The sequence below is a fragment of the Mustela nivalis genome (genome assembly GCF_964662115.1).
Source record: "Mustela nivalis genome assembly, chromosome: 3".
Taxonomy (NCBI): Eukaryota; Metazoa; Chordata; class Mammalia; order Carnivora; family Mustelidae; genus Mustela; species Mustela nivalis.
Genome location: NC_139022.1, coordinates 106002497 through 106029649, shown reverse-complemented (window position 1 = coordinate 106029649; position 27153 = coordinate 106002497). Strand labels below are relative to the sequence as shown.

At 36.8% G+C, this 27153-nt stretch overlaps 2 protein-coding genes across 7 annotated transcripts in view; one reads left to right on the top strand and one right to left on the bottom strand.

The window, feature by feature from the left end:
* KLHL3 (kelch like family member 3) overlaps positions 1-27153 on the bottom strand; it is a 293373-nt gene extending 266220 nt beyond the window's left edge. For 2 of the 3 annotated variants that reach the window (XM_082725539.1, XM_082725547.1), the window contains exon 1: positions 26925-27153. The gene's annotated coding sequence lies outside the window, so the exon portion shown is untranslated. Of the gene's footprint in view, positions 1-12348; positions 12369-26924 lie in introns of those variants that run through there. The other variant, XM_082725544.1, reaches the window with a different exon arrangement.
* MYOT (myotilin) lies at positions 582-26926 on the top strand. Of its 4 annotated transcripts, none has more exons than XM_082725530.1 (12): positions 582-598; positions 1586-1705; positions 1800-2037; positions 9392-9958; positions 14430-14604; positions 15539-15643; positions 19059-19108; positions 19962-20094; positions 21840-22047; positions 24194-24359; positions 24774-24907; positions 25093-26926. In XM_082725530.1, the coding sequence occupies exons 3-12, from the start codon at positions 1844-1846 to the stop codon at positions 25263-25265; spliced, it is 1905 nt and encodes a 634-aa protein (XP_082581656.1). In that variant the 5' UTR covers positions 582-598; positions 1586-1705; positions 1800-1843; the 3' UTR covers positions 25266-26926. The 4 variants fall into 4 exon arrangements, with proteins under 4 accessions (XP_082581656.1, XP_082581657.1, XP_082581655.1 ...); XM_082725531.1 differs by lacking the exon at positions 582-598 and adding an exon at positions 936-1223 and having other exon boundaries at positions 19062-19108; XM_082725529.1 differs by lacking the exon at positions 582-598 and adding an exon at positions 936-1223.

Below are 27153 nucleotides of genomic sequence, written 5' to 3'. Positions count from 1 at the left end.
TTTCTACAGTAATACTATAGTATGTTTATAATGTAATATTCAAATTTATTTTAATTAGAGAGACTTAAAGAAAAAGATTTTCTTGGGAGGAAGAGAGCACCACAGGACCTGGGGTTCAGTAATGGTTCCCATTCAGAGAACAGATACTTTATTCATGTTAGAGATGAAGAAATAAGGCCCAGAGAAGAGTTTTCACAAAACCACAGGGCAATTCAGGGCTAACCAGGACAAAATACAGTTCTTGTAGCACCCTGCCGAGTGCTTATTCCATCATGAAATCATATAACAAAGGTTAAGAGTTTTCAACCACTCTGGTTCCTATTTTGAACCTGGCTCTTGGTGACGTGAGCAACAACTTTCTCTATTAAAACTTTCTCTATTAAATTAAGATAAAAAATAACTTACACATTTATTCCCCGTTTGTAGAGTTTATAGTCTGTGACTCCACATTACAGTCAAGGTTGTACGTGTTTTATTTATTGAGGCTATTTATCATAAACACATGGCCCCTCCTCCCAACTAAATTAACCATCATCTTTTCAATTCTCTTTCTATTCCCTTGTTTATCTTTCAGAGGCTTCTTTATCATCCATTCCTGGTAAGCACAATATTTCAACATCTCATCTTTTTCTTTTTCTTTTTTTTTTTTTTTAAGATTTTATTTACTTATTTGAGAGAGAGAGAGCTCAAGCAGGGGGCGGGGAAAGGGAGAAGCAGACTCCCCAGTGAGCAGGGAGTCTGAAGCAGGGCTTGATCCCAGGACCCTGAGACCATGACCTGCACCAAAGGCAGTTGCGTAACTGAGTCACCCAGGCGCCCCCAATTTTTCAATATCTTGACAATAAATGATTAAATCAAGATTACCATCAGAAGACTTTGCCTCCTAAATCACTTTTGCCATTATGAGCAGTTCTGAGGCTACCCTATGACAACTCTTGAGCTGACAGAACCAAAGCAGCAAGGTAACTGGGATTTGTCAGTGTATTTATTCACCTATTCACTCACTCATCATAGTACAGACAATAGCCACATTCCATTCTGGGTCCTGAGGCCGTCCCTGCACTCAAAGAGCACGCATCCATCCTCTCATCTGTGACTTGTGAGCTCTACAGTGAGGCAGTAAGGAGGTGTGATGACATCAAACATCTAAGCTGTTGACCATCCAAGAAGTAGGCGTAGTGTCTATCACAATGTGGCTGTCACTGCACTATAGAACTATCCTGGTAATGATAACTTTTAGGTCAGCTCAGAAATCATTACAGGGCCTTGATGCTAAGCACTAAAGCTACAGAAATCTATAAGTCAAGGAATAAAGTGTAACCCTTGCTTTCAAGGAACTCACAGTAAAGAGATGTGTCACAGAGACAGGTGGTAGGGACTCTGTTAGGATTATTTTAGGTTGCATTTTTTACTTATCTTCAGGAGCCCACTTAAAGGCAAAAAGTCTAACCAGACGGACTTTTTTAAAAATCCCAGAAATACTCTTTTTATTCCTAGTATCTACTTTGACTGACATCCACCTACACTATTTGTTAATTTGGGGTCTCCCAAAACTCTGATCAAGTTGAATCTCTTGCCTTTCCAGAGGAAGTCTGCACCTTGAATATCACAGAAGCATTTCCTGAAGACTCTGGGGAATTCAAGTGCATTGCAGAAAATGAGGCTGGGACTGCAGTCTCCACAGCAAGACTCTTTGTTTCCCCAGGTAATTCTTTTCAGGATCTCCCTGCTCCAATTCAGCCAAGAGGAGGAAGAAGATTCTGTTTCTATTTGAGGTAGTAAATAATTATATTTTTCAGGAGGAAAAGAAGTAGAGAAATCAGAGAGTTCTTCAAAGTCACCCATGAGCAAACTTGCTCCAAAACTGGCCTCTTTTCCCTGGAGCAGTGATAGCCACACAAAGGACAAAAAACCAGATGATACCCCAATGGACATTATTTCAACTATTCCTGAACCAGGCCGTCACAGTGAACATGAGATCCAGGTTCCAAAGGAGGATTTCTCCAATGAAAATTCCTCTGAGCTACAACCACAATGGTAAGCGCAGACTTAACACTTGATCATTCAACAAATATTCTTGGTTGGTTCTGCATACAGAACAGCAAACATGACAAAGTTCCTGCCCTTAGGGAGCTTGCGTTATTAGGTGAGTCACTTAATTCTGTCATTTCTCCCTTGCCCTCCATATCTTTGACCGGAGCTGAAACAGTAAACCAAGGGCTTAGATCCACATCTAAAGGTTTGTTACAGAGACTTCTTGAAAAACAAAAACAATCAACAAGGTTGAAACGGCACAAGATTTTGAAGTAGAATCTGTTCCACAGAAGAATTCAGGGTTTTATCTCAATATAAATACAAAAAAAATTTTTTTGATACAGGTTTCTTCTTGTTGTCTTAGAATACAGACAGAATTATCCTTGCTTTTAGAAGGCAAGTGTATAAATGAAAAAGATAACTGATTAGGTGACTTTTGCCAACCAGGCTATATACAAAACAAAATCCGCCATCATCCCCAACCCCCAAACATGAACCTCAAACCAAAATAGTGACTGGAAAAATAACAACTAAAAACTGATACTTAAAAGTCATTTGAAATTTTTTGTTTTACTAGCATCTAAGAAGAGTCCACTAAATATTTTACCAACCTAAAGTTACCTTTATGTTAAATTTAGGTTAAATACTTTTAATAAGACTTAATAAATGAACATTCTTGACTATTTTCTAGTGTAACTAAATGTAGCCTCTGTTAATTACAAAATAAACGATACGGAAACCTCTTTTAAGAGATTTCTTGAGTAGTATTTGGGCCTATCAAGTGAATAAACTTGTTGTATTCAAGATGGAAGGAATCAAAGGTCACCTACATGAAGTTCCACATTCTGCAAATGACTAAAATTGTAGATGATTGACTGATATTGTTGAGGGCTGCTTCCTCATGCTTCTATGACCCTGGGATAGGTATTTCTCCGAGTGTTTCTTACAATGAACACAGTAAAGGAAAGAGTTTGAACTTGGATATTAAAAGACCTGGAATAGCATATGTCAAGTACATAGTAGGAATTCATAATAGTGGCTATTACTTCACTGCACTGGGTTTTTTTTTTTTTTAGGATCAATGTATCTTCAATAACAGTCTATGACTATAATTTCTCAGTTGGCCTCCTTTAGCTTCTGGGATCTTTAGCTACTTGGATATAGCTACCCTTAAAAAGATTTCTCATGAGGTCAAAGAAGGGGTTTGTGGGACAATGACTGCAATTTATTCAACAAACATTTATTAAGCACATTTTATGTGTTTCTGTCAGCTTCTGTGGGAGACTTCCCTTCAGAAGACAACCAATACAGATATCTAAAACTTTTCTCCATGAATACCTATGTTTAGCAGTGAGACTTTAAGACTTAAGAAGGCACTGAATCAAAAAAAGGGGGGGGGGCACTGAATCTATAATACAGTATCTTTCATAGGAGATTACCATGTTTTTCATTTTAAAAAATCACCTTTTAGAAAAATTATTCAATTAAAGTTCCATAAAAGTTAACAAGTTTGTACTGAATGTCAACTACGAGCCACAGTGTCCCAAGGAAAGATAAAAAATAAACAGTCCCTCCCTCCCTCAGAGTACATTTAGCTTCATTGAGGAGATACCTTATACCATGTAAGAGTCCATTACATGATTTCCTGTTTCATTTGAGTCTCTCTGCAAGCCTCTGTCTGATTAGGTTAGTAAAACAGATACTATCTTTGTTTTTCAGTTAATTATTAAAGCTCAGAGAGATTAAGCAACTTGTCTAATGTTACACAGCAAGTATATGGCAGAGTGGGCACTCACACTCAGGTCTCCAAAACAGGTAATAAGAATGTTAATGTGCCTACAAAGTTGAAGATCATTAACCAAAGTAATGTTATCATTTTTACTGTTTGACTCCAAACCTAGTGGAATGTCCATTACTACTTCTTTTTTGTTTTGTTTTGTTTTGTTTTGTTTTGTTTTGTTTTGTTTGTTAGAGAGAGAGAGAGAAAGCGCAAGCACAGGCAGACAGAGAGGCAGGCAGAGGCAGAGGGAGAAGCAGGCTCCCTGCTGAGCAAGGAGCCCGATGTGGGACTCGATCCCAGGACACTGGGATCATGACCTGAGCCGAAGGCAGCTGCTTAACCAACTGAGCCACCCAGGCGTCCCTCCATTACTACTTCTTGCTTGAAAAGAATGTAAGACCAAATCAAGCACTCAAAAGATTTCAAATTACAAGTGCTACAGTAGGACAGAACTTCAGTAATCATAGTGAATTATGCATAACCTGAAAATAAATGAAAATGTTCTCCACTCATTAGTCCTTCCATCCTCTATGTGGCATTTGCCTTCTCAGCTGATACAGCAGAAATTAGCTTCATCACATACATCTGACATCAGACTTTATAAAGACAAAGCTCACAGCACCATTTTACAACAGAATACATGGTTTACATTTTTTAAAAACAACAAGAGCTATAAGTGAAGAAAGGATAAATGAGTGACAGCTAAATAGCCAAGCCACCCTTCCAGTGATGATAAGACAAGAAAGAATTCCCCTAACAAGCAGCAGTAAATGGTTCAGTGAGATAGTGGGAAGTTACCTACATACTGGGAAGCACTAGAATGATTCACCAGAGGCCCTTACTGATAATTTAGAGAAATAAATGAAAAAAGGCTGTCTTGGCCGACCGGTTGGAATATAGTTCATTCACCTGCCATCTTATGGATTCCTCCAGTTTTAGGACAATTTTTATCAAATAAACAACTAAACCATTTGATGGTCTGTGAGGAAACAAAAAACACCATTCAAAAAAGCAAACCAAATATTAAAAAGCAGAAAAACAGATTCATACCAGATTATTAAATATAAACTATTCACTTCTGACAATGGGGCCATGAAAGAAGACCTTCCTTTCCTTCCCCAAATCAGCCCTTGATCCCCTTACTGGGGCAAGAAACTTTGCCTAGATTTACCACAGAGCTACTACTACACTGTAACCAATGTTATATCTTACAAAAGTAAAGGAGAGAAAAGAGATAATGCTTAAAGGATAAAAAGTAAATGGGATAAAATTCCTCCTCAAATATGGTATGTTTAGAATCTGCCCTAGGTAAAATTGGGGACTTCATAGTTTGTCCTGGGCATCTTTCCTACTTGCCTGGTAGGATAACCACTTAAACTTTTAGGTTTTAAGAGACCTCAAATCTAGTATCTCCACTTCCTTGCCCTAATCAAGCCCCATTCTCTCGAAGAACCAAGTATCAGTCACAAATGCCAAATTTAAAGTGCTTAGAATAGAGCCCTACTCATAGTAAATGCTATACTTGTTGGTTATTCTTGCTACTTTTATTGTCACTTGCGTTTACACTTTAAGACTCCTAATTTGGATTAAAAGGCTTTGTCCCTATTAATGGAATCTGAAATATCATTGAGCAGATGTAGAGAAATATTTTGGGAAATTCCTGAAATAAGACTTGGTAGGCAAACACCTACTCATCCAGTCTAGTATGCCTTTTCCACTGAGTAATGGCTGCATGCCCAGGAAGCAATTATCAAACTTCTCTGAACACCAAAGGAAGATACACCTACATGGTCAGCTGCGAAGAATTTTATATGGCTCATATGTGCTCAAACATCTATTGGATGGACCTACATGTACATGGTAATTAAAACAATACTGGAGCACCATGAGGGAGGGTAATAAATAGATATGCTTTAAACAGGAGAAACGTACGAAAACTGAAACCACTAAATGGTGCTAATTCCACTCAATTGGCCTGATCCTCAGGCCACCTACCCCTCTTTATTACTTCTGTTGTTGATTTGAAGGTTTCTTCCTCTGTAATTATTTAGCTCCCTTCACAAAAATGGACATCTAAATACCAAGACAGTCTCCTTAATGAAGAGAGGAAAGTATATAAATGTTAAGTGTTAAGGAAGATGAAGGAAAAGAGTTGACACTATAAAGCCCCAAATGTACAGAATGCTTATTTGTCTGGTAATTTCTTAAGTGTTTCAAAACTCTTGAAGAATAAAAGAACAAGGTCAAAGAGGCATATGCCATACAGATTCAGAAAACTTGCTAAGAAACAAAATCGTGTTTTTCCACCTCCCCACCTCCCTACCTCCCCAGTGACTTGTCACTGTGGCTCTCCTGCCTTTGCTGAGACCACACCCTGTCTCCTAAAACAAACTGCTTGAACTCTGCTCCACCCCTACTTGTATTTGGCAAGGGGGTGGTGGGGGGAGCCTTCAGATGAACAACTATCCAGTACAAATCAGTTTGGAACCCATCAATCACTAGTCTTATTTAGGGAGAATTTTTACTGGATAGAACGTCAGTCTCAGAATACAGGTTCCCTTTTAGTCCTTCCTTAAACACGAAGGCTTCCAAGTCCCAACCACGATAAAGAAATTGAGTTTTCTATGTACTTTTGTCCATTTCCTAACTCTTTGCTCTTCTTCCGCATGAGCCTGCAAAAGCTTACAGTCAAAATTCACATCTAAAATAAAGAGGACTGCAAGAGAAGCTCAAGTAATCCCACTCCTTAAATATCACTAAGACATCTGAGATATTGTTTAGATTGTGGACTCTTACTTTGACATGCCAGCATAGGTAGATGGACAGGCAAGCACATCAGATGTCAGTTTGGCAGCTGATAAAAGTCAGTGGTGCTATAATACTAAGCACAGAGCCACTAGATTAGTCTGTGAGAGAAAGGGATGCCTCTTCCTTCCCTTCAATAGTGGGTTAAACCCAGCTGGCACCCTCTGGAACGACGGGTAAGTCCCATCTTTATTTCTGCTACAGTTTGGGGTTTTGTTTTTGTTTTTTGTCCAAATCAGAGGAACGTGTGCAAAGATGATCTTCACATAAAAACTGAAAGTTACATCATGTTATTATGTCAAGATATGACAAGAAAGTAACTTACTTGTTCCACTGAAAACTGGAAGGCATTATAGAAAGGGTACAAGGAAAGATGGTTGTATGTCAATATTTTTAAATCATCATTTTTCCTTGAAAAGGCACACTTGGTCTGATTGTAACTGTGGTGATGTCCTAGAGCTTCAAAATATCCTCAAAGAGTTTTTATACAAGTCTGTGCTATATTAGAGACTGAAAGAAAAAAAGTTAAGATTTTTTTAAATAGGAAACTGCATAGTATTTTACTTATAAAATCTCTGTAAATTGTGCTTGCTTCAGCAGCACATATACTAAAATCTCTGTAAATTATTTAACACTATTTGGAAGAAAATGACACTGTCATATAGAAGAATCCATTATAGAATTAAATTGTTGTACAGTAGCTACAAACATGAAAAACTTTTCAGAGTTCTCTATTTGAACAACTGTGTAAAATTTTGTTGAGACATGAGAACAATGAAACTTTTGAAAAAACATATTTTCAATTGAGCTTTGAAAAATAACAGTAATTGTTAACTATGTTATACATTTTGATGGCAAAATGTATAAAATAGTTGATATTTTGAAAACATAGATAAAGAAAAACAGGGAACATCTTGGAAAATATCTACTGTTTATTTGTTAAACAATTTATTCCTTGCTTTATGAAATGAATCTGAATAATTTGCCTTCCTAAAAAGGAATTGAAGAACAAAATTTGGATTCAATTCTGCAATGGAATGAATAAGCCCATAACTACAAAACTACTTGCCTTGAAAGAGTCCTTTTTTGAGATGATCTAATTAAAGCCTCCTTCTGGTTGTTTTCTTTCAACAACTTAAAGCCCTAATATAGTTAATTACTAAAATGCACTCTAGTTGATAATGCGTGTATTTATAAACTTGAAATTAAGGAATACATGGCTTTTTAAGTGTTCTTTTTCAACAGAATCTTTCTCTTGGCTATTCAGTAGCATTTGTTCTTTCCTAAAAGTGCTAGTTTTAACTTTAAACTACATGCACAGACTTAGGATAAAGTTATTTGGTCTTTTTCCATTAAAAACGATACATTCTTCAAGATAGGAAATTAAACCACCTTAAGATTTCATTTTGATGATGACAGTTGGGGTAACTTTATCAATTAATGGTTTGATTTATCATTATCTCAAAGTTGGGTTATAGTATATAAAATTAAATACAGTTTGAACTAAATTACCTGATATTTTAAATAAAGACAGAACCAATGCCAAAATTCATAGGGCTAGTCTGTGTATGTGATGTCTATATATAGTTCTGCTTAGGTTTACCATACTAATGGTAGAAATCAGAGGCAAATATAATGCTTCAAGGATGATTTTAGGAGCAAAAGATTCATCTATGGAAAATGGGGATCTGTTATAGGAAGTCAAAAGAACCAATACATATTTGAGCAAGAGAAATGGCATTCATCCTTTCTGGGTAAGGCATAACTAGCTTCATACTGCCTTACTTCCTTCTGTACATCCTTGTCTGCCATTTCAAAAGAAAAAGTAAGATAGAGGCTAAAACAGCATTCAGATTAGTCTAAAATGTGTATGAAATAAGAAAAATAATAAAAAGTAAAACGGTAAGAGAATATCAACACCATTAACTAGATAGTATCATCTAAAAATAACAAAAAAATTTACATATCGCTCTGGAGTACAGTCAGTAACATGTATACACACAGAAAGACACATATACTCCTTAATTATCATCTAGTTTGGTACTATGGTCAATTTGGGATCAAGGGGGAAAAAAGAGACAGTGCATTGAAAGGTAAAAAAATAAAAAAAATACACTCAAAGTTGACAACAATGATTTATGCATGTTCCCTCCCTACTTTATGGAATTCTGAAAGGTTGAAGGAGTAAATGCAGATGTTTATGTTCTTTATTAAAAAGCATGGTGTACCCCTTGATTTACCAAGACATCATTCATCAGAGATCACCAGGACATTAATTAACGGTGTATATTGGCTATGCATTGGTTTTCATGAGCAATGGGAAGAATTCAGATAGAATGGGAGCTGACATGTTAGATATTTAAGTACTAATAATTTAAATCATTAAATATTTCTGTTTAATGAAACTGTACCCTCTGGGCAAAAGCTAATCTTAAAACCATTAAATTTTCACACTGAGCAACATCACAGAATTTTCTTTTCCACCACTTAGCAAACTCAAATTTCCTGCTCCTTTATCTTGAAGCCCCTGGCCATGCTTTCAGAATTACACAGAGGCAAACAGACATTAATAAACCCTTTTTTCTTGTTCTCAGGAGAAAAGACAGAGATAAAGGAAGAAGTCTAGAAGCTAGAAAAGTTCCACCTTGAGTGACCCTGAAAGCATATAAGACCAAAAAAAAAAAAAAAAGCATAGATGCTCCTAAAAATGTTAAACAAACAATATTGTTTTTTATGCAGATATTGTAACTGAATCATTTTCTCCTTTTGAAGGAACAATACTCTTCAAGAGAAGGCCACTCCATCAAAGACAAGAGCACAGTACTCCCAAGATCTCAACAAGGAGGGGCAGGCCAAGGTTGCTTCTGATTCCTTGGGACCTTCTGTGATTCCAGGCTTGCCACCCCAAATTCAGGACCCCACCCTTCCAGGACAAAATCATTATAGTAATAAATTGCCTCCAGCTTCCATATACCAGCTAAGCATGTTTAACTATGAACGTCCAAAACACTTCCTTCAATCCCAAAATCCATGTGGCTCCAGACTGCAGCCTCCCGGACCGGAAACATCCAGCTATTCTAGCCAGACCAAACAGTCTTCCATTATCATCCAGCCCCGCCAATGCACAGAGCAAAGATTTTCTGCCTCCTCAACAGTGAGCTCTCACATCACCATGTCCTCCTCTGCTTTCCCTGCTTCTCCCCAGCAGCATGCTGGCCCCAACCCAGGCCAAATGGTTACAGCCACCTATAACCAGTCCCCAGCCAGCTTCCTCAGCTCCATATTACCATCACAGCCAGACTATAGTAGCAGTAAAATCCCTTCCAATGTGGACTCCAAGTAAGTAAAATTTTTATATGTGTGACTATATACTGCATATACACTGAGCTCTTTCTGAGGAGTTGGTGGGGGGTGGAGGGGGGGTAATGTCCTAGTTCACTATTTACTATCTAAACAGGCAATGTGACCTCAGGGTCTCTTTCATCATTCTCCTAAAACACCTTGAACCAGGGTGCTGGCAGTAAGAATCATCTGACCCATTCTCTAATGTCCACACTAAGATAGACCCAAATCATCTATTACCACATACAATTACTTACCTATTATTTTCCATCTTCAAAAAAGGATTTCTAACATACCCAAGAACAGTGAACTATTCTCCCAGTTAGGTCCTCATGCTATAAATTTAATTGCTTTAGTTCTGGGCTCAGCGGAGATGAAGAGCACCTGTCTGCTCTTCCTCAGATAGGATTTCCTCTCACATAAGCAGAGGCTATTAAATGTCTTCTTGGTCTTAGTCTTTTCTTCCTATCCATTTTCCCCTCTGATCCTGACTATCCATTTAGCTAAAAAAACAAAACAAAACAAAACAAAAAACCCAGTTTTTTAAATAAAACCTGTGATTCAGATGCTGAAGTATATGAATTTTCCTTACTATGATCAGAAGAAAGACTTGAATAGATCAATGACCTTAGGGTTCCCGTTAGTAATTAAAACCATGCTTTGTCCAAATTGGTCGAGCTGATTGTTCTGTCTAAATAAAGAGAAGACTACCTGGAGCCTTATGCAAACATGTACTACTTCCAAAGTCCTAAAACTATCTGAGGAGAATCTGATATGAATAAGGACACAGTGGTTGTGCTTTTTTTAAAACACGAACTAAATGCTCTGTGCTTATGCAAACCTAGAGCTATCAGTTTTCCTATCCGTTGGCTGGCTAAGACACCAGAGAATTAAATCAGAGGCATCTGAAAAACTGTCTGATGGAATATGTTTTGTTGCAGGCTTATCAACAGATTTGCTGAGATTCTCGATAATTTCTCTCAGTCTTCTCTGGAGGCTAATTTTTCTAGAGATTCCTATTGTTGGTAACAACTCCAGAAACTTAGTTGAACTAACTACAGCAATTCAACCTGCAAAGAATACTTTCCAACATTTAAAAAAATCAAAATGAAGAAAGCCAAAAACTTTTGTTAGAATCCTATATATACTAGGCTGAACCATTTAAAATGGCTGATAGTCAACTATTATTTTTTACCTACAAAATGGCATTCATAAGTTTGAACTAAGATTTTTTAAAGAGACCTTTAAGAATTAAGAGCCCTCTTAGAAAGAATTCCCTCCAAAATTCCAATTATACCCATTATCTGTTATCATACATTATAGATTTTTCTTGTTACATTTTAGCCAGACAATCATTTTCCATCTGGTTTTCCATTATTTTCAGATTTCCTATATGAGTATCTTTAAATCTAAAGTAACCTTTTCTGAGGGTCCCAGGACAAGAAAAAAAAATAAGTAAAATAAAATAAACTTTTCTGACTATACTATTTTTCTTGGTCTTTCAACCCTATTCCAAATATGTGCCCAGAAAAGAAAACTGCAAATAAATAATAAAGAACCTCAACCATGTTCCTGGCTCTGTGACAGAACTAAGAGAAAAAGGCAAAAATGGAAAGTTTAAGAAATAAGCATAGGAGGTCCCCAAACCAGAGATCAAAGATCCAGCTTTAGCTGTTCCATTTGCAGCAACCATAGATAACTCTTTTAATCTTCCCCCAGCCACTTGATACTCATTCGGTGTCCAGCTGCACAGGGTGGAAAGCTCTGGCCCTTTGAACATTTGTGCACAACTCCCTCATTGTTATGGTGGGCTTTAGTTTGCCCTGCCTTCAAAAATAATCCCTTGGATTCTGACCTACATTGCTTTGAAACCTTTATTTAGCTTTTCACCAGTAGGAAACCCTTAAGCAAACATTTTATTCAGTCGATCAAACTAAAGGCTGGAAACTGAGAACTCTAATTCTAATTATTCCATTCAAAAAGCCTGCTGTGTGACATTCAACATGTGTTCTTTACCTGCTCAGTGAGTCAGTTTTATGATTTATAACAAAATTAAGGATTTGGATGATTAATGATAGGGGGGAAAAAAGACCTATAAAGCAGAGTGCAAGAATACTATTAGTTTATAAATATGAGCACATATCTAGTCTTAACACTTAGGCCATCTATAAACTGAGAAGGGAATTCTGTGAATGAATTGACTAGGTCACATACATGACCAGTGATTCTCTGGCTTGGTTTTGATAACCCTTCAGGAATTCTCAGATATATTGTATTATACTATGACAGTCTAAAAACAAAATTATTTAAATTCTAATTCACTTTAACAACATGTGACTTTTATAAAGTTGGCAGACTAACAAAAAAGAAAAAAAGCTATGTGGTACCTGAGTGGTTTAGTTGGTTAAACACCCAACTCTTGGTTTTTGCTTAGGTCATGATCTCAGGGTCGTAAGATTGAGCCTCACATCAGGCTCCACACTCAGTGCAGAGTCTGCTTGAGATTCTCTTCCTCTGCCTCTTCCCTCTGGCCCTCCCCTCACTCACTCTCACCCTCTAAAGTAAATAAAATATTTTTTAAAATAGGCTATTCATATAGTTAGAATAATAGGAGATCTATAAGACCAAAGAATTTTACTACTTTGACATGAAAATTCAATCTTAAAGTCAAGAACAAAAACAAAAAACACACATACAACTCACTATTTATTTAAACACTTAGTCTGGGTGTTTACTTAACTAAGAACAAATCAGACTTTAGTTAAGCATTAACACAGACAAGTCCATGTTAATGAAAATAAATATTACAATGGTGACTAATAAGCCGTCTTTTTAAATTCAGAATGTTTACAATCTAGAGATTACTAATCAAGTCCCCAAAGCCAGAATTGAAACTCCGGTGCCTCTCTGAAGAGATACATTTCCACGGAGCTTATAAATTCTTTTAATGACCTTTGAGAATATCTGAACAGAAACAGGTCAGAAAAGAGATCCAGGCTGCCTCATCTCAATAACTGGAGAACGTTTATTTTCATAATGCTAAAATATTCACAGAGAGCAGTGACCAGTTATCCTGCATTAAACAGATACAAGCACACACCCGCAGGGCCCTAAATGAATAAACTAGGTGAAATCTGAACAAACAACTGTCAAAATACGAGCTACCTAACAAATGAGATAATATAGGAATCCCTAAATACTGCACTCTGTCACAATCAACAGGGGAAGGCAGGGAGGGGTAAGACCATTTTTCAAGATAATTTAGGATTAGAACTTGAAATACGGATTTAAACCAAACTCTTCAACTGCTATTCAAATTTGCTTCTTTTCCCAAACCCCCTTTGTGCTCAGGTTACATTTCTTTCTCCTTCCTCCTCTTATCATTCCTTTATTTCTCTAAAAACCACTTCAGCAGTGTTAAAGAAACCATTGTTACTGTAAAAACTATTTGTTATATAGTACCACACTTGAATTATGTACAACAGGAAATTAAAAGGAACTGGAAATTAAAAGGAAAGCCAGATTATGTCAGCTGCAGACTCCATTCAAAGCGACAGAATATTCACTAAATACCAGTGGTTATATTGGTAAATGTTTAACAACCAGCTCTGGAGAAAGGAGTTAGGATTTGTGATAGTAAACAACTTCCCCAGTATACATACTCCCATCACCACCAATTTCAAACTGTCAAAATGAGATCACAGGGAGCTGACAATGGTATCCACCCATAAAACAAACTTAACAAATTCAATTATAAGACTGGAAGAACTCTCAAGCTGCCAGTAACTAGACTTGCTCTCTCTCACTTCTTTAGGAAAGATCTTCAAGGAATGACATCCTCCTTATGACTAACCTAATTTGTTTCTCCAGCCAAGACTTAAAAAAAAAAAGAGGCTGGTAACCATTCTTATTAAATTCCTCCTGACTGTTACTAGAAAATTGTTTTTAGGGCGCCTGGGTGGCTCAGTGGGTTAAGCCGCTGCCTTCGGCTCAGGTCATGATCTCAGGGTCCTGGGATCGAGGCCCGCATTGGGCTCTCTGCTCAGCAGGGAGCCTGCTTCCTCCTCTCTCTCTCTGCCTGCCTCTCTGCCTGCTTGTGATCTCTCTCTGTCAAATAAATAAATAAATAAAATCTTTTAAAAAAAAAAAAGAAAATTGTTTTTAATAACAGTAATAGTACTAAGTGGTAGATTCAGCTTATCTAAAGGTGACTGACAGAATGAGGTAAATTACACTTTAGTACCACATCTTTCTCTGAAGATCTTTTTTAAAAATCTTTTTTCCGGGGGGGGGGGGGTGTGCCTGGGTGGCTCAGTGGGCTAAATATCTTTTTTCTGGGGTACCTGGCTGGCTCAGTCAGAAGATCATGTGAGTCTTGGTTTCAGGGTCCTGAGTTGAAGCCCCACGTTGGGTGTAGATTACTTAAATAAATAAAAACTTTTTAAGAAGTCTTTTTTTCTTTTTAAAGTTATCAACAACCCTCATTTGGCCAACCTGTAAATGCTAAACCATCCCAAAGTGCAAATGCTAAGCCCACCCCAAGGACTCCTGACCATGAAATACAAGGATCAAAAGAAGCTCTGATTCAAGATTTGGAGAGAAAACTAAAATGCAAGGACAGCCTTCTTCACAATGGAAATCAAGTAAGCAAAATATCTATTTTGCACAAAAAGCCCATCAGACTATAAAATCTAATCCTAGTAAGAAAGCTCTTTCTGTCTCACAGACCTATACCCTTATGATCCGCAAGGGATAAGGTTATCTAAAAAGAGGGACTATTTGGATCTAATACCAAATGAAAACATTGTGATATTTTGGATTTGGATCCAATACCAAATGAAAGCATGAAAACACCTCATAATTTTCAGTAGTAAAATTTTTTTACATTGTTTTACATTCTTCTTTTGTAGACACAAAAGAAGAATGTAAAACAATGTAAAAAAAATGAAGCAAAAAAAGAAAAAGAAATCTTAATAATTTAATGAAAATTTTGTTTTAAGCATTACTCCTCAGAAAATATATCTAATAACCAAAAAACCAACAGTCAACTTTTTCACATACTTTGGTTTATACTACTGATAGACACATAGCTATGAGATCTATGAGATAACTCTTCTGTACCCGCTGTACTAGTCACTTATCTCTTAAAAAGCACTATATACCTTAAATCCAAAAATATTTAACATACAAGCTGCACTGCTTTCAACCAGAAATCTGATGTTCAGTGTTGATTTAATAAAAGTTATTTCTCCATGTGAGAATATGCAGTACTGTATTCAAAGATGGAGCCAATGAGACCATGCAGCACAAAATGGAAGGCGAAGGATTTCCCCTTACTTAAGGGGATTATGCCTGCCTTTCCCAGAAGCAAGAGGAACACAGATGAGGGAAGGGGCACTAGAATGGAACAGAAATGCTTTGAATGAAAACAAAGTTTTAAAACATAGTATATCTCTGTAATTCAATAGACAGAACCATACTTCTTTGGTATAATTCTTGGTGGTTTTAAGGTAAAGGAATACAAACAGCTTTTATTAAATCTCATTACTATCTCCTTAATGAATGATTTCTTTAAAGCGGCTCACATATGAGGAGAAGATGGCTCGCAGATTGCTAGGACCACAGAACGCAGCTGCTGTGTTTCAAGCTCAAAATGACAGTGAGGCACAAGATTCACCGCAGGTAAATTATACTAATCTTTACCTAACTCGAATATTTTTCTTTCATGTAATTTACAAATGTGTTTTTCCAAATGCTTATAAATACAGTTTGAAGCAAAAGTCAATCACTTCCATGCTCCATTAGGTATAAAAAGTAGAGACCACAATGAGCTAAAATACACAGAAACTTAGAATTTTATCCCGTTTTCTGGTGCTCTAGTATCAGCATATGAAATGTCACAAAAAGAAAACACCAGAAAGCTAACAGTGTCACTTTTCATCTGGATATTTAGGGGTCTGTTACACTTACATTTAGAGCTCCTTTTCCAATGTCAGCAGGGATAGAGAATTTATGAGTTGTAAACGTTTAACAGGACAGAAGTTAAAACTCTAAGCCAAAGTAATTATAACCTTTTCTCATAAGCTGTTTATCATTTCAATCTCTTAAAATATAATTGTGGAACTAATGAAACATCCAATTCCATTTTTGTATTCAAAAACGCTTCTTATTAAAAACAAAACAAGGAACAATAAAAAAAGCCTTGAGTAATGGCTCAAACATTAACAAAAGGATCTTTTCCAAGAATGGATAAACTTTAGGAAGGGCATAAAGTGAATATCCCACAGGCTTATTTTTTTTTAATATTTTATTTATTTATTTGACAGAGATCACAAGTAGGTAGAGAGGCAGGCAGAGAGGGGGGGGGGGGAAGCAGGCTCCCCACTGAGCAGAGAGCCCTATGTAGGGCTCTATCCCAAGGCCCTGAGATGACCTGAGCCAAAGGCAGAGGCTTAACCCACTGAGCCACCCAGGCACCCCCAGGTTTTTTCCAATCAATTTCATTCTAAAAAGTAAACTTAACCCTGAAGAGAAATATAGAGTTAGAGAAACAGACTCATTTCTTGTCAAAAATTTCAAAAGAAACCAGAAGCCAATGTGATAAAACTGGGCACCCAAGAACTCCAAGCTTCTAAGCACAGGAAGCTAAAAACAGGATTTTATTTCTGTTAAATGCAACTACTAAAAAGGATGGAGCAGGGTCTAACAGTGCAACTAATTATAAAATTAGAACTTGAATCTCTGGGTACTCAACAGTTCATACATTCGTTCAATTAATTATTTTACATGGAGCACCTACTGCGTGTTGGGCTCTGAACTGGTACAGATTAAAGCAAGAAGATGGGAAACTGCCTCTATTAGTAGAAGTAACTCAAAGCAATGTTATATTGATGGTGTATATTATAAATTCAGTGTATGATTCTGAAGGCAAGAATCTATCATTTTTCTCATTCTTTAAAAACATTAAAATAAAAGTGATAGGGCACCTAGGAGACTCAGAGGGTTAAAGCCTCTGTCTTCAGCTCAGGCCATGATCTCAGGGTCCTGGGATCGAGCCCCACATCGGGCTCTCTGCTTGGCGGGGAGCCTGCTTCCTCCTCTCTCTCTCTCTCTTTCTCTCTCTGCCGGCCTCTCTGCCTACTTGTGATCTCTATTTGTCAAATAAATAAATAAATAATAGATAGATAGATAGATAGATAGATAAATAAAATAAAAGTGATGGTACCAAGAAAAAAGACAACAGCAAAACATACCATTATGAAATCAGAAAGGATAAATCTTAGGGTTTTTTGGTATGCTTCAAATACTCTAATAATCCAAAATGTCATCAGGTTACATAAAACTGAAATATTATACCTCTGAATATGAATATATACATACTCAAACTATCACTATAAGAAAACTTAAAAAATTTGGATATTTTGGGTTTAATCAGATTATTTTTATTTTTTACCAAAAAGTTGATTTGATAAATGAAATTTGACACGTTGCTTAGAGAACCTTAAGACTAGCCAATAATTGTTAGAGTTATAAGAATTTTAAACTTTTTTTTTAAGATTCATTTATTTGAGAGAGAGAGAAATCACAAGTAGGCAGAGAGAGACAGGGAAGCAGCCCCCTGGCTGAGCAGAGAGCCCGATGCAGGGCTCGATCCCAGGACCCTGAGATCATGACCTGAGCCAAAGGCAGAGGCTTAACCCATGGAGCCACCCAGATGCCCCTAAAGTTATAAGAATTTTAAAATAACCAAATACATTAAACATATTCATCCCAAAATAAATTATTTGTACTCATATTTGCTGCATTGCTATATAGATGTTTTCTAGATATTTGGATATGGATATATTTTTCACTAGTCTCCACCACTATGCCAAACACAGTAAAACGCACAAAATAAGCACCAAGTATTTGGTCATTTAATTATGGTTTCTGTCACTTTCTGGTTTTATTCTCAAATGGAAATAATTTTCCAGTGCTTAAATATAAATCCCAAAAGATATCTGCTTAAATATACCTTTATTAAGCAGGAAGTAATTAATTTTGCTTTTCAAACCTTCTCAGAGCTCTACACACCTTTCATGATGTCTATTATGATTTTGTGCCATGAGCTAAAAAGAGAAGTATTTTCCAGGCTAGTATGTGTTAATTGCTGTTGGTGCACTTTTGAGCAGTGGGCATAATACCCTGTATCAACTGCCAACACAAGTGACTTCATGTCTATTCCTGTTTTACTAAAGGACAATCTGTACTATGTGTTCCCATTTCAAATACACCAGGGTGACACATCACCCTTTGTTGTAAAACAGTCACATGAAAAATGAACCACCAGGAATTCTAAGGCTAGCTAATTTTCATATATTACACCTGTTGAACAGTCCTATTAATTCTGGGGATTTCTTGCTAAAGTATTAGAAGCTCAGTGCACTATATTCTAGTCGCTTAACAGTTAACCCTTGAACAATGCAGGAGTTAGGGGTGCTGAGCCACCCTCATATAGTGCAAATCCACATATAACTTCTGACTCCCCAACAACTATTAGCCCACTGCTGACCAGAAGCCTTACTAGTAAATAGATTAACACATATTTTGTATACTATATGTATTACATACTATATTCTTATAATAATCTAGAGGGAAAAGATGCTGAGAAAATACATTTAAAGTACTGTACTGTAGGAGCACCTGGGTGGCTCAGTCAGTTAAGCATCAGGCTTCAGCTCAGGTCATGATCCCAAGGTCCTGGGATCAAGCTCTGCATTGGGTTCCCTGCTCAGCAAGAAGCCGGCTTCTCCCTCTTCCATTTTCCATTCCCCTGCTTGTGTTCCCTCTCTCACTGTGTCTGTCTCTGTCAAATGAATAAAATCTTAAAAAATAATAATAATAATTCAAAAAAATTAAGTACTGTACTGTATCTTTCCAAAAAACTCACATATAAGTGAACCTGTATAGTTCAAACTACTGCTGTTCAAGGTTCAACTATATATAGAATTAACGACTGCACAAAAACAGGAAAGAAATGCTCAACCAAGACTAGTTAATTCTGCTTCATTTCAAGCTAACAACCACGTTAACATTCTCCCTTTGTTTTAATTTCAAGCAGCACAACTCAGAACATGCACGACTGCAAGTTCCTACATCACAAGTAAGGTAAAAAAAAAAAAAAAAATTCTCAATCTTAAAGAAACATTTTGCTACCAAAAATATTTCCAGCTTAAAAATGTAATATTTGGGGGTGTGCCTGGGTGGCCCAGTGGGTTAAGCCTCTGCTTTAAAAAAAAAAAATGTAATATTTGGGGCGACTGGGTGGCTCAGTGGGTTGATGCCTCTGCCTTCGGCTCCAGTCATGGTCTCAGGGTCCTGGGATTGAGCCCCGGGTCGAGCTCTCTGCTCAGCGGGGAACCTGCTTCCTCCTCTCTCTCTCTGCCTGCCTCTCTGCCTCCTCGTAATCTCTATCAAATAAATAAATAAAATCTTTTTTTTAATGTAATATTTACAAAGCCTTGCCCCTACACCTATTATAAAAAAAAAAAAAAAACGTGAATTTTCTAATGTCTGAGAGGATGGTCAAAATTTTTATCCATTAATTCTCAGAACTATCTCAGAGGGTTTTTTTAATATGTTTTGGTCAAATAAGCCAGGACCACATGTCTATGTTAAGAAAGTTCTTCATGATGATTGAAACCCAATTCCAATTACTAAATCATTGCACATGGTAAGAACCATCCATGGGGTACTCTGCATTTTAATCAGTTTTTCTGTCAATTTACAGCTTTGTACAAAAAACAAAAAGATGTATAATTTGTACCAAATGTTTTTAAATTGCTACCATTTCTAATAATCATTAAATACGCCATGTCCTAAGGTCTCTCTATTGTTATTACACTACCGCATAAAACAGTATAGACTCTGGCAGTTCCAATACAATGACTTAACTGTATTTGTGTAAAAGGGAGAACAGTGACAATTTTCCTACAGAGTGATTATTAAAATATTTTTGTAGAAGCAGATCGTCTTCAAGGGGAGATGTGAATGATCAGGATGCAATCCAGGAGAAATTTTACCCACCTCGTTTCATTCAAGTGCCAGAGAACATGTCAATTGAAGAAGGAAGATTCTACAGAATGGATTTCAAAGTAAGAGTTCAAAAATACTGGAGGAAAATTAACAAGATACTGTGTTTTGAAAAATGTCCTCTTCCAAATTTGAGAGGCAGGGCAGGAGGTCGTGGGGGCTAGGGAGGGAAAAAATGAAACAAGATGGGATTGGGAGGGAGACAACCAATAAGAGAATCTCATGAAATAAACTAAGGGTTGCTTGGGGGTAGGGGAGTAGGGATAGGGTGGCTGGGTTATGGACATTGGGGAGGTATGTGCTATGGTGATTGCTGTGAAAAGTCTAAGACTGATGATTTACAGACCTGTACCCCTGGGGTAAATAATACATTATATGTTAATAAATATTTTAAAAGTCCTCTTCCTGGGGTGCCTCGGTGGCTCAGTAGGTTAAAGCCTCTGCTTTAAAGCTCTGATCCCAGGGTCCTGGGATGGAGCCCTGAATCGGGCTCTCTGCTCAGCAGGGAGTCTGTCTCCCTTCCTCTCTTTGCCTGTCTACTTGTAATCTCTGTCTGTCAAGTAAATAAATAAAAGAGTTCTTAAATTTAATAATAAATAAATAAATTCTTAAATTTAATAATAAATAAATAAATAAAAAGTCTTCTTCCTCTTCATAACTTGCTACACACTAGGGCACCTGGGTCGCTCCATAGGTTAAGTGTCCCAACTTTTGATTTCGGCTCAGGTTATGACCTCAGGGTTGTGAGACCAAGCCCCATGTTGTGCTCTGTGCTGTGCATGGAGCCTGTTTAAGAGTCTCTCTTCCCCTCTACCCCTTCCCACCCTCTAACTAACTAACTAACTAACTAAATAAATAAATAACTTACTGTACACCTTAACAAGTAACATGTATAGTAGGTGAGAACAAAAATTCTGGAGCTAAGCTTACCTGGGTTTGAATCTTGGCTCTGCCACTATTCAGCTGTGTAACCTTACTTAAGACAGTCAACCTTGGTGCTTTTTGTCTCATCTGTAATATGGAGTAACAAATGTACCTACCTCATAAAGTTGTTATGAGGATTAACTGAGTAAACAGGCATAAGGTACTCACAATAGTGCCCACTCCATACTAAAGACATAAGTGAAGCTACCAAAACGATAAGATTTCTAAAGCAAAATTCCTCTTTAATTCTTCTCCATTAAAAAATTCAAGCCAAGCTGCTCACTTGACCTAGAAGAGTTCTTCAAGCTAGAAGAGATCTTTAGAAAGACCTACATTTTTATTATCCTCATGGAATCCTTTTCTTACGTCTTCTGGTTTCCTTATGAATGAAAGTATATGAATTTAACTGTTATGGGTTATAGTAAAACACTTAACAAACTAGCATTTAAACAGCAGAATTACAGCTCAAGGGCACTCTGTTTTGGTAAAGTAATTCATTAGATCAGCAATCATGACATGTATGTCCCTCTGGGACTTCATCTGCAGTCACCATAATCAAAAAAAGCCAGAGGACTTCATATTTCTTGTGGAGACCTATATAACATAAATTAATGTTCTAAATATAGTAACTGGGAGATCTTAAGGAGCCTGAGGTTACATATGGAAGGGTTAGATATGGTTTGAGGTAGTCTGAAAATATTAAATTCAACTCAAGAGTTTTAATTTCCACTGTTTTTGTTAAGAAATTGTTGAAACCAAATACCTTTTTAAGATCATCTTCGCATTTTGAACCACAAAATTTAAATTTGTAAATGGACAAATAGGTTCCAGTGATGATATAATTTAAAATTCTGTCATCTCCTTCTTGTGTTTTCCTTTCCAGGTAAGCGGACTGCCAGCTCCTGATGTGTCATGGTATCTGAATGGAAGACCAGTTCAATCAGATGATTTTCACAAAATGATAGTGTCTGAAAAGGGTTTTCATTCACTCATCTTTGAAGTGGTCAGAACTTCAGATGCAGGTGCTTATGTGTGTGTTGCCAAGAATAGAGCAGGAGAAGCCACCTTTACTGTGCAGTTGGATGTCCTGGGTAAGCCTTCAAAAAGATCTTCAAGAGTTCCTTAATATCCAGCAGTATTTTTAAAAACAAGTGTTGAAAAAGAAAAGCCCAGATGACTTATTTAAGGTTAATGTCTACACAACCCAACAGAATGCCAATTTTTATCTAAAAGTCACAGAATGGTGGGAAGGGGGGAGGGAGCATTTTTGAGAGAAACTCAGTGAAACTTCAAGGACAGACCTAGAACTAAAGCTTTTCAGGAAAGAAAATAAAGATATGGTGCGATTTTGGACAAAATAAGACAGTACAGGTGACCCTTGAACAACATGGGCTTGAACACCACATGTCCACTTACATGCAGACTGTTTACAACACAGTATGTTATTTTCACTTACGATGTTTTAAATAATATTTTTTTCCTCTGGTGTACTTCACTTTAAGAATACAATATATAATACATAGTAACATATAAAATATGTGTTAATTGACTATTTATATTTTCAATAAAGCTTCCAGTCAAGAGTATGTTATTAGTAGTTAAGTTTCTGGAAAGTCAAAAGTTACGTATGGATGTCTGACTGCATGTGGTGGGGTGGGGTGCTTCAATACCCCACGTTGTTCAAGGGTAAACTATATAAGCATTTCTAAATATAACTGAAGGATCTTAAAGTAGAAAACATTAGTCTGGCCGTATTTCTGATCTATAATCCAAAATAATCTGATTCTTATCTTTACAGAACTGTCATGGTCACACATAATTTAAAACTGAGGAATAAATATTAACTTTTAACCTTAGTTTATACTTCTTTTTACTAGAAACTAGTCTCTATAATGAAAACACACCTACTTGCTTTAGAAAAACAGATATGGCTAACTAAACTCATGTCTCAAATTTGTTTTCAGTAAGGCAGTTTCTTACAAAACTTAGGTACTGTTTTAAAATATTACAATTTAAGGGCTTTAAATATATATTACATTTGTAATGGTTTAAGTCATGGCATAATGCAAAAGAGATACTTCGCTACAATTCACTGTTGATTATATAAAATCTTGGTAAGTTAAAGGATGGACAATTTCCTTAAATTTGCATTCTACTCAGATTAATGAAAAACCTTTAAGATTTTTCTATGATATAATAATGGGTCTCACTCTAAGGGAAAAAGTAGTGATTTGGGAATCAAAAAAAGATCCAATTCAGGTGGTTAAGGTCTAGGCAAATCTTTTTGTGCCAATAGCTCCAGAAATACTGTAACACTAGAGCTAAAAGAGGCCTTGGCAGACATCTGTCCAATTTCATTTCTCCTCAGAAAAGATAGGGTTACAGTAGTATATAATTTCCTCTTTTCCTTCAGGTAATTAGAGAAATGACATACCAACTACAGATATTTGTATAATATTTTACAGTTTATAAAATATTTCTTTATTATCTCAGCTGATCCTCACAGTATTTTGAGTAGCAGTGGGAGGCAGAGCAGTCACTATTACCTGTATTCCTTTTAAAATGGGTTTTCTAGATGCCTGGGTGGCTCAGTTGGTTAAGCCACTGCCTTTGGCTCAGGTCTTGATCCCAGAGTCCTGGGATTGAGTCTCACATCGGGTTCCTCGCTCGGCGGGGAACCTGTTTCTCCACCTCTGCCTGCCACTCTGCCTGCTTGTGTACATGCTCTCTCTTTCTCTGACAAATAAATAATAAATAAATAATCTTTGAAGTGGGTTTTCTATTTATCTGTTCTACAATAGATAAAACTGAGCCTCAGAGAAACCAAACAAATTTTTCCCAATTTGGCATGGCTGGTGGGGCAAAGAGACAATTTGAACCTAAGTTGTCTAGTCTTGCCACCACCCATGATACCTCCTTACTGAAGAGACATAAATGAAAACATAACTTAAATTCTTTGAATGAAACATGATTATAAATTCAATGCAACATTACATTAATGTTTTAGAACTCTATTTGTTATAATACAAAATCGTACTACTACACATTGTTTTAACATTTGAAATTTGAAAAAAAAATTCAAAATTTATGCTAAAACTATTATAAAGCTTCCAATCTTCTTGAGTTACGGTTTTTTAAAACTTTTGTATTAACACACAAATTTCATAATACCTTGGTTTAACTTATTTTCTTTTTATAATATTCTCAATATTTGAATTCTTTTTTATTAATACGTAGCAAAAGAACATAGAAGAGCACCAATGTTTATCTACAAACCACAGAGCAAAAAAGTTTTTGAGGGAGACTCAGTGAAGCTAGAATGCCAAATCTCAGCTGTACCTCCACCAAAGCTTTTCTGGAAAAGAAATAATGAAATGGTACAATTCAACACTGATCGAATAAGGTAGGATAAGTATTTTTAGATGTAACTGTAGTTTATTTGGGTGATTCCAGTTGTACCTGAAATGTATTATAAATGGCATGCTTTTGTAATCTCACTTTGTCTAGTTTTTAAAACATGGAGAGGAAATACAATAAAGCTCATTAATCCACTAATCAAAACTTTAGGGCATAAAGCTAGGACTTACCTTTTTACTAACCATAAAGAAAGACGGCTCAAGGAAATAATGACACAAACAAAATTAAAAGGGGGAATTAAACTCAATAAAGCCAATAGCTATTTGGCACTGACTAGGTACCATTTCCAAATGGTTCATTTTCTTACAGTCTGTCCCTCTGGATCAGAGGCATCAAAAAAAAAAGTTTCACAGGAAAATTAATACCTATACTTCATTGTTTTATTACTGTTTCTTTTCAGTTTATATCATGATAACTCTGGAAGAGTTACTTTACTGATAAAAGATGTAAACAAGAAAGATGCTGGGTGGTATACTGTGTCTGCAGTTAATGAAGCTGGAGTGACCACATGTAACACAAGATTAGATGTTACAGGTATGTCATGCTATCAACCCAGGGACTTAATCAGACAGATTTAATAAAAAACACAAATCCCAGCATAACAAAAGAATAATCAGTTGTGACTTTTTTTTCTTTTCCTATCTGATACTGAATATCTAGGGCAACCCATTTGTTTAGAACAGATTTTCTGAATTAACCTCTTTTTTATCTTATTTCAGTCCGTCAAAACCAAACTCTTCCAGCTCCTAAGCAGTTACGTGTTCGACCAACTTTCAGCAAATATTTAGCACTTAATGGTAAAGGTCTGGATGTGAAACAAGCTTTTAACCCTGAAGGAGAATTTCAGCGTCTAGCAGCTCAATCTGGACTTTATGAAAGTGAAGAACTTTAATGAGGTTACCAACACTGGAAAACATAGCTACATTATTAGTAATATATTCAATTAAATTTTTAAAACAAATCCATAGCTGTATTAACAGATTATGGCTTTAATTAGGTAACATAACTAATATATATTTATAATATTTATCCTTTGACTCTTGCACATTCTATCTTCTTCTCTGGTTTGCAAAGCCCATGGAAAATCTGGGTATATGGGTTTGTAATTGTAGAAGACTATCTTAAAATGCAATATTTTAACATTTAAGTCATACACATTTAACAATTACAGGTTATGAATTCATATTGACTCTTTAAGCACATCTAATGCTTGTAATAAGGTTTACTGGTACTGCTTTCTAAATACTGTTTCACCCATTTTCTCTTATAGGAATACTAACATGGTATAGATTATCTGAGTGTTCCATAGTTCAATGTCAAAAGAGAATAAAATTTCAAATATTTAAAACAGACTGTCTTCACAAAAGTGTAGATCTTTACAATATAAATTCTGGTTTCAATATGCTATACAACACTTAACAAAATCTAAGAATAACAAGCTCCAAAAAAATCAACAATATTATGTTCTAGAACTGTCTCAATGAAGCTCACTTACAGCTCAATTCTTTCGGAAATTAAGCTAGACTTTCCACGGTTTGCACTTCAAAAGCAAGCAACCACAATAACTAAAAATCCTGACAGAATCTCTCCTGAAATTGTGATTTTGTTTTAACCAAAAAAGCCCCTAAGTCTTCAAGACCCTTGAGTCTATTGAGCTCAATGGAAAAGGAATAGTTTGTAGAGTCATCTGCTTAATTCTTACATTTCATGTAAATTTGAATGCCTGGGGTGTGGAGGTGGGTGTCCTCCTACATTTTAAGTTCATATAACCTATTACATTAGAAAACATAATTTTGTGAGCATCTGAGAGTACAGGAAAGGGAAAATCCTTTTATTGCACTATTCCTTAAGCTAGGACACTAGTCCTTTCTTCTCAGGCCTCCGGTCCACTGGCCATGGCCTTTTGCTAGGCCTCTCCTGTTCCTTTTATCATTGGTAGTCTTTGACCGTCTCTGCTCTGTGGCCTCGGTTTGTTTTTTATCTACACATAAAATAGCATTTATCAACATCACTCGACATCTCTTTCAGGGAAACAACAAAAGCGGCTTTATTTTTTCCTTCCCCAACAGCTTGATGGTTTTCTTTGCTGGCTGCCCTGGGGCCTTTCTAAATTCCGTTTCATTTTCCTTTTTTCCAACATGAGACTCTCTCCTGTCTCATATCCTGGCAGGGTTCTGGACGCCTTAATTTACAGCCAAAGGTCTTTGCAAAGCTTCCGGGCCAGATGTGAGTCTGGGCTCCCCAGGTCTCCTGTTTGGCCTACTCTTCCACATAATCACTTCAGAGCTGGATTTTTTTTTTTTTTTCATTCTACTTTATCGTTTTCTTTAGCCACATTGGGTGGCAAGAGGGGTGGAAGCTATTTCTAGCAGCAGCTCTCAGTTAACGAGAACCCATGTCTGCAAGCAGCAGCGGCAGAGTGGGCGCTTGGTTAGGAACTCGGGCTCTGGCGTCCAGCCGACCTGCCCCGACCACCTGTGCACTTCGGTAAATCACTGACCCTCTCAGCGCCTCGGCGTCTCCAGACCTAAAATTAGGATAAAACACCTACCTTTCAGGAAGGGGGGATGTGAAGACTAAACAAGCCAATAAATGTAAAAGGTGTTCAAGACACAGTAGCCCGTTAGAATTAATTACTACGAATTTTACGACCAACCCCAGGCCCCAAACCAGGGTCGCCGGAGATGCCGGCCCTCCGCCAGAAAAAAAAGACGCCGCAGTTTCCAGCCCCGCCTCAGCCGCCGGCTTGCCAGAGCGTCCGCGGTCCGCATGCGCGCTGG

Bases quoted from the DNA above. Each gene is read 5' to 3' on its own strand.
- MYOT (XM_082725530.1), top strand. From the start codon at position 1,844: ATGAGCAAACTTGCTCCAAAACTGGCCTCTTTTCCCTGGAGCAGTGAT. The intron at 15,644-19,058 runs GTAAATTATACT...TTTAATTTCAAG, and splicing joins AGGCACAAGATTCACCGCAG to CAGCACAACTCAGAACATGC. The intron at 24,360-24,773 runs GTAGGATAAGTA...GTTTCTTTTCAG, and splicing joins TTCAACACTGATCGAATAAG to TTTATATCATGATAACTCTG.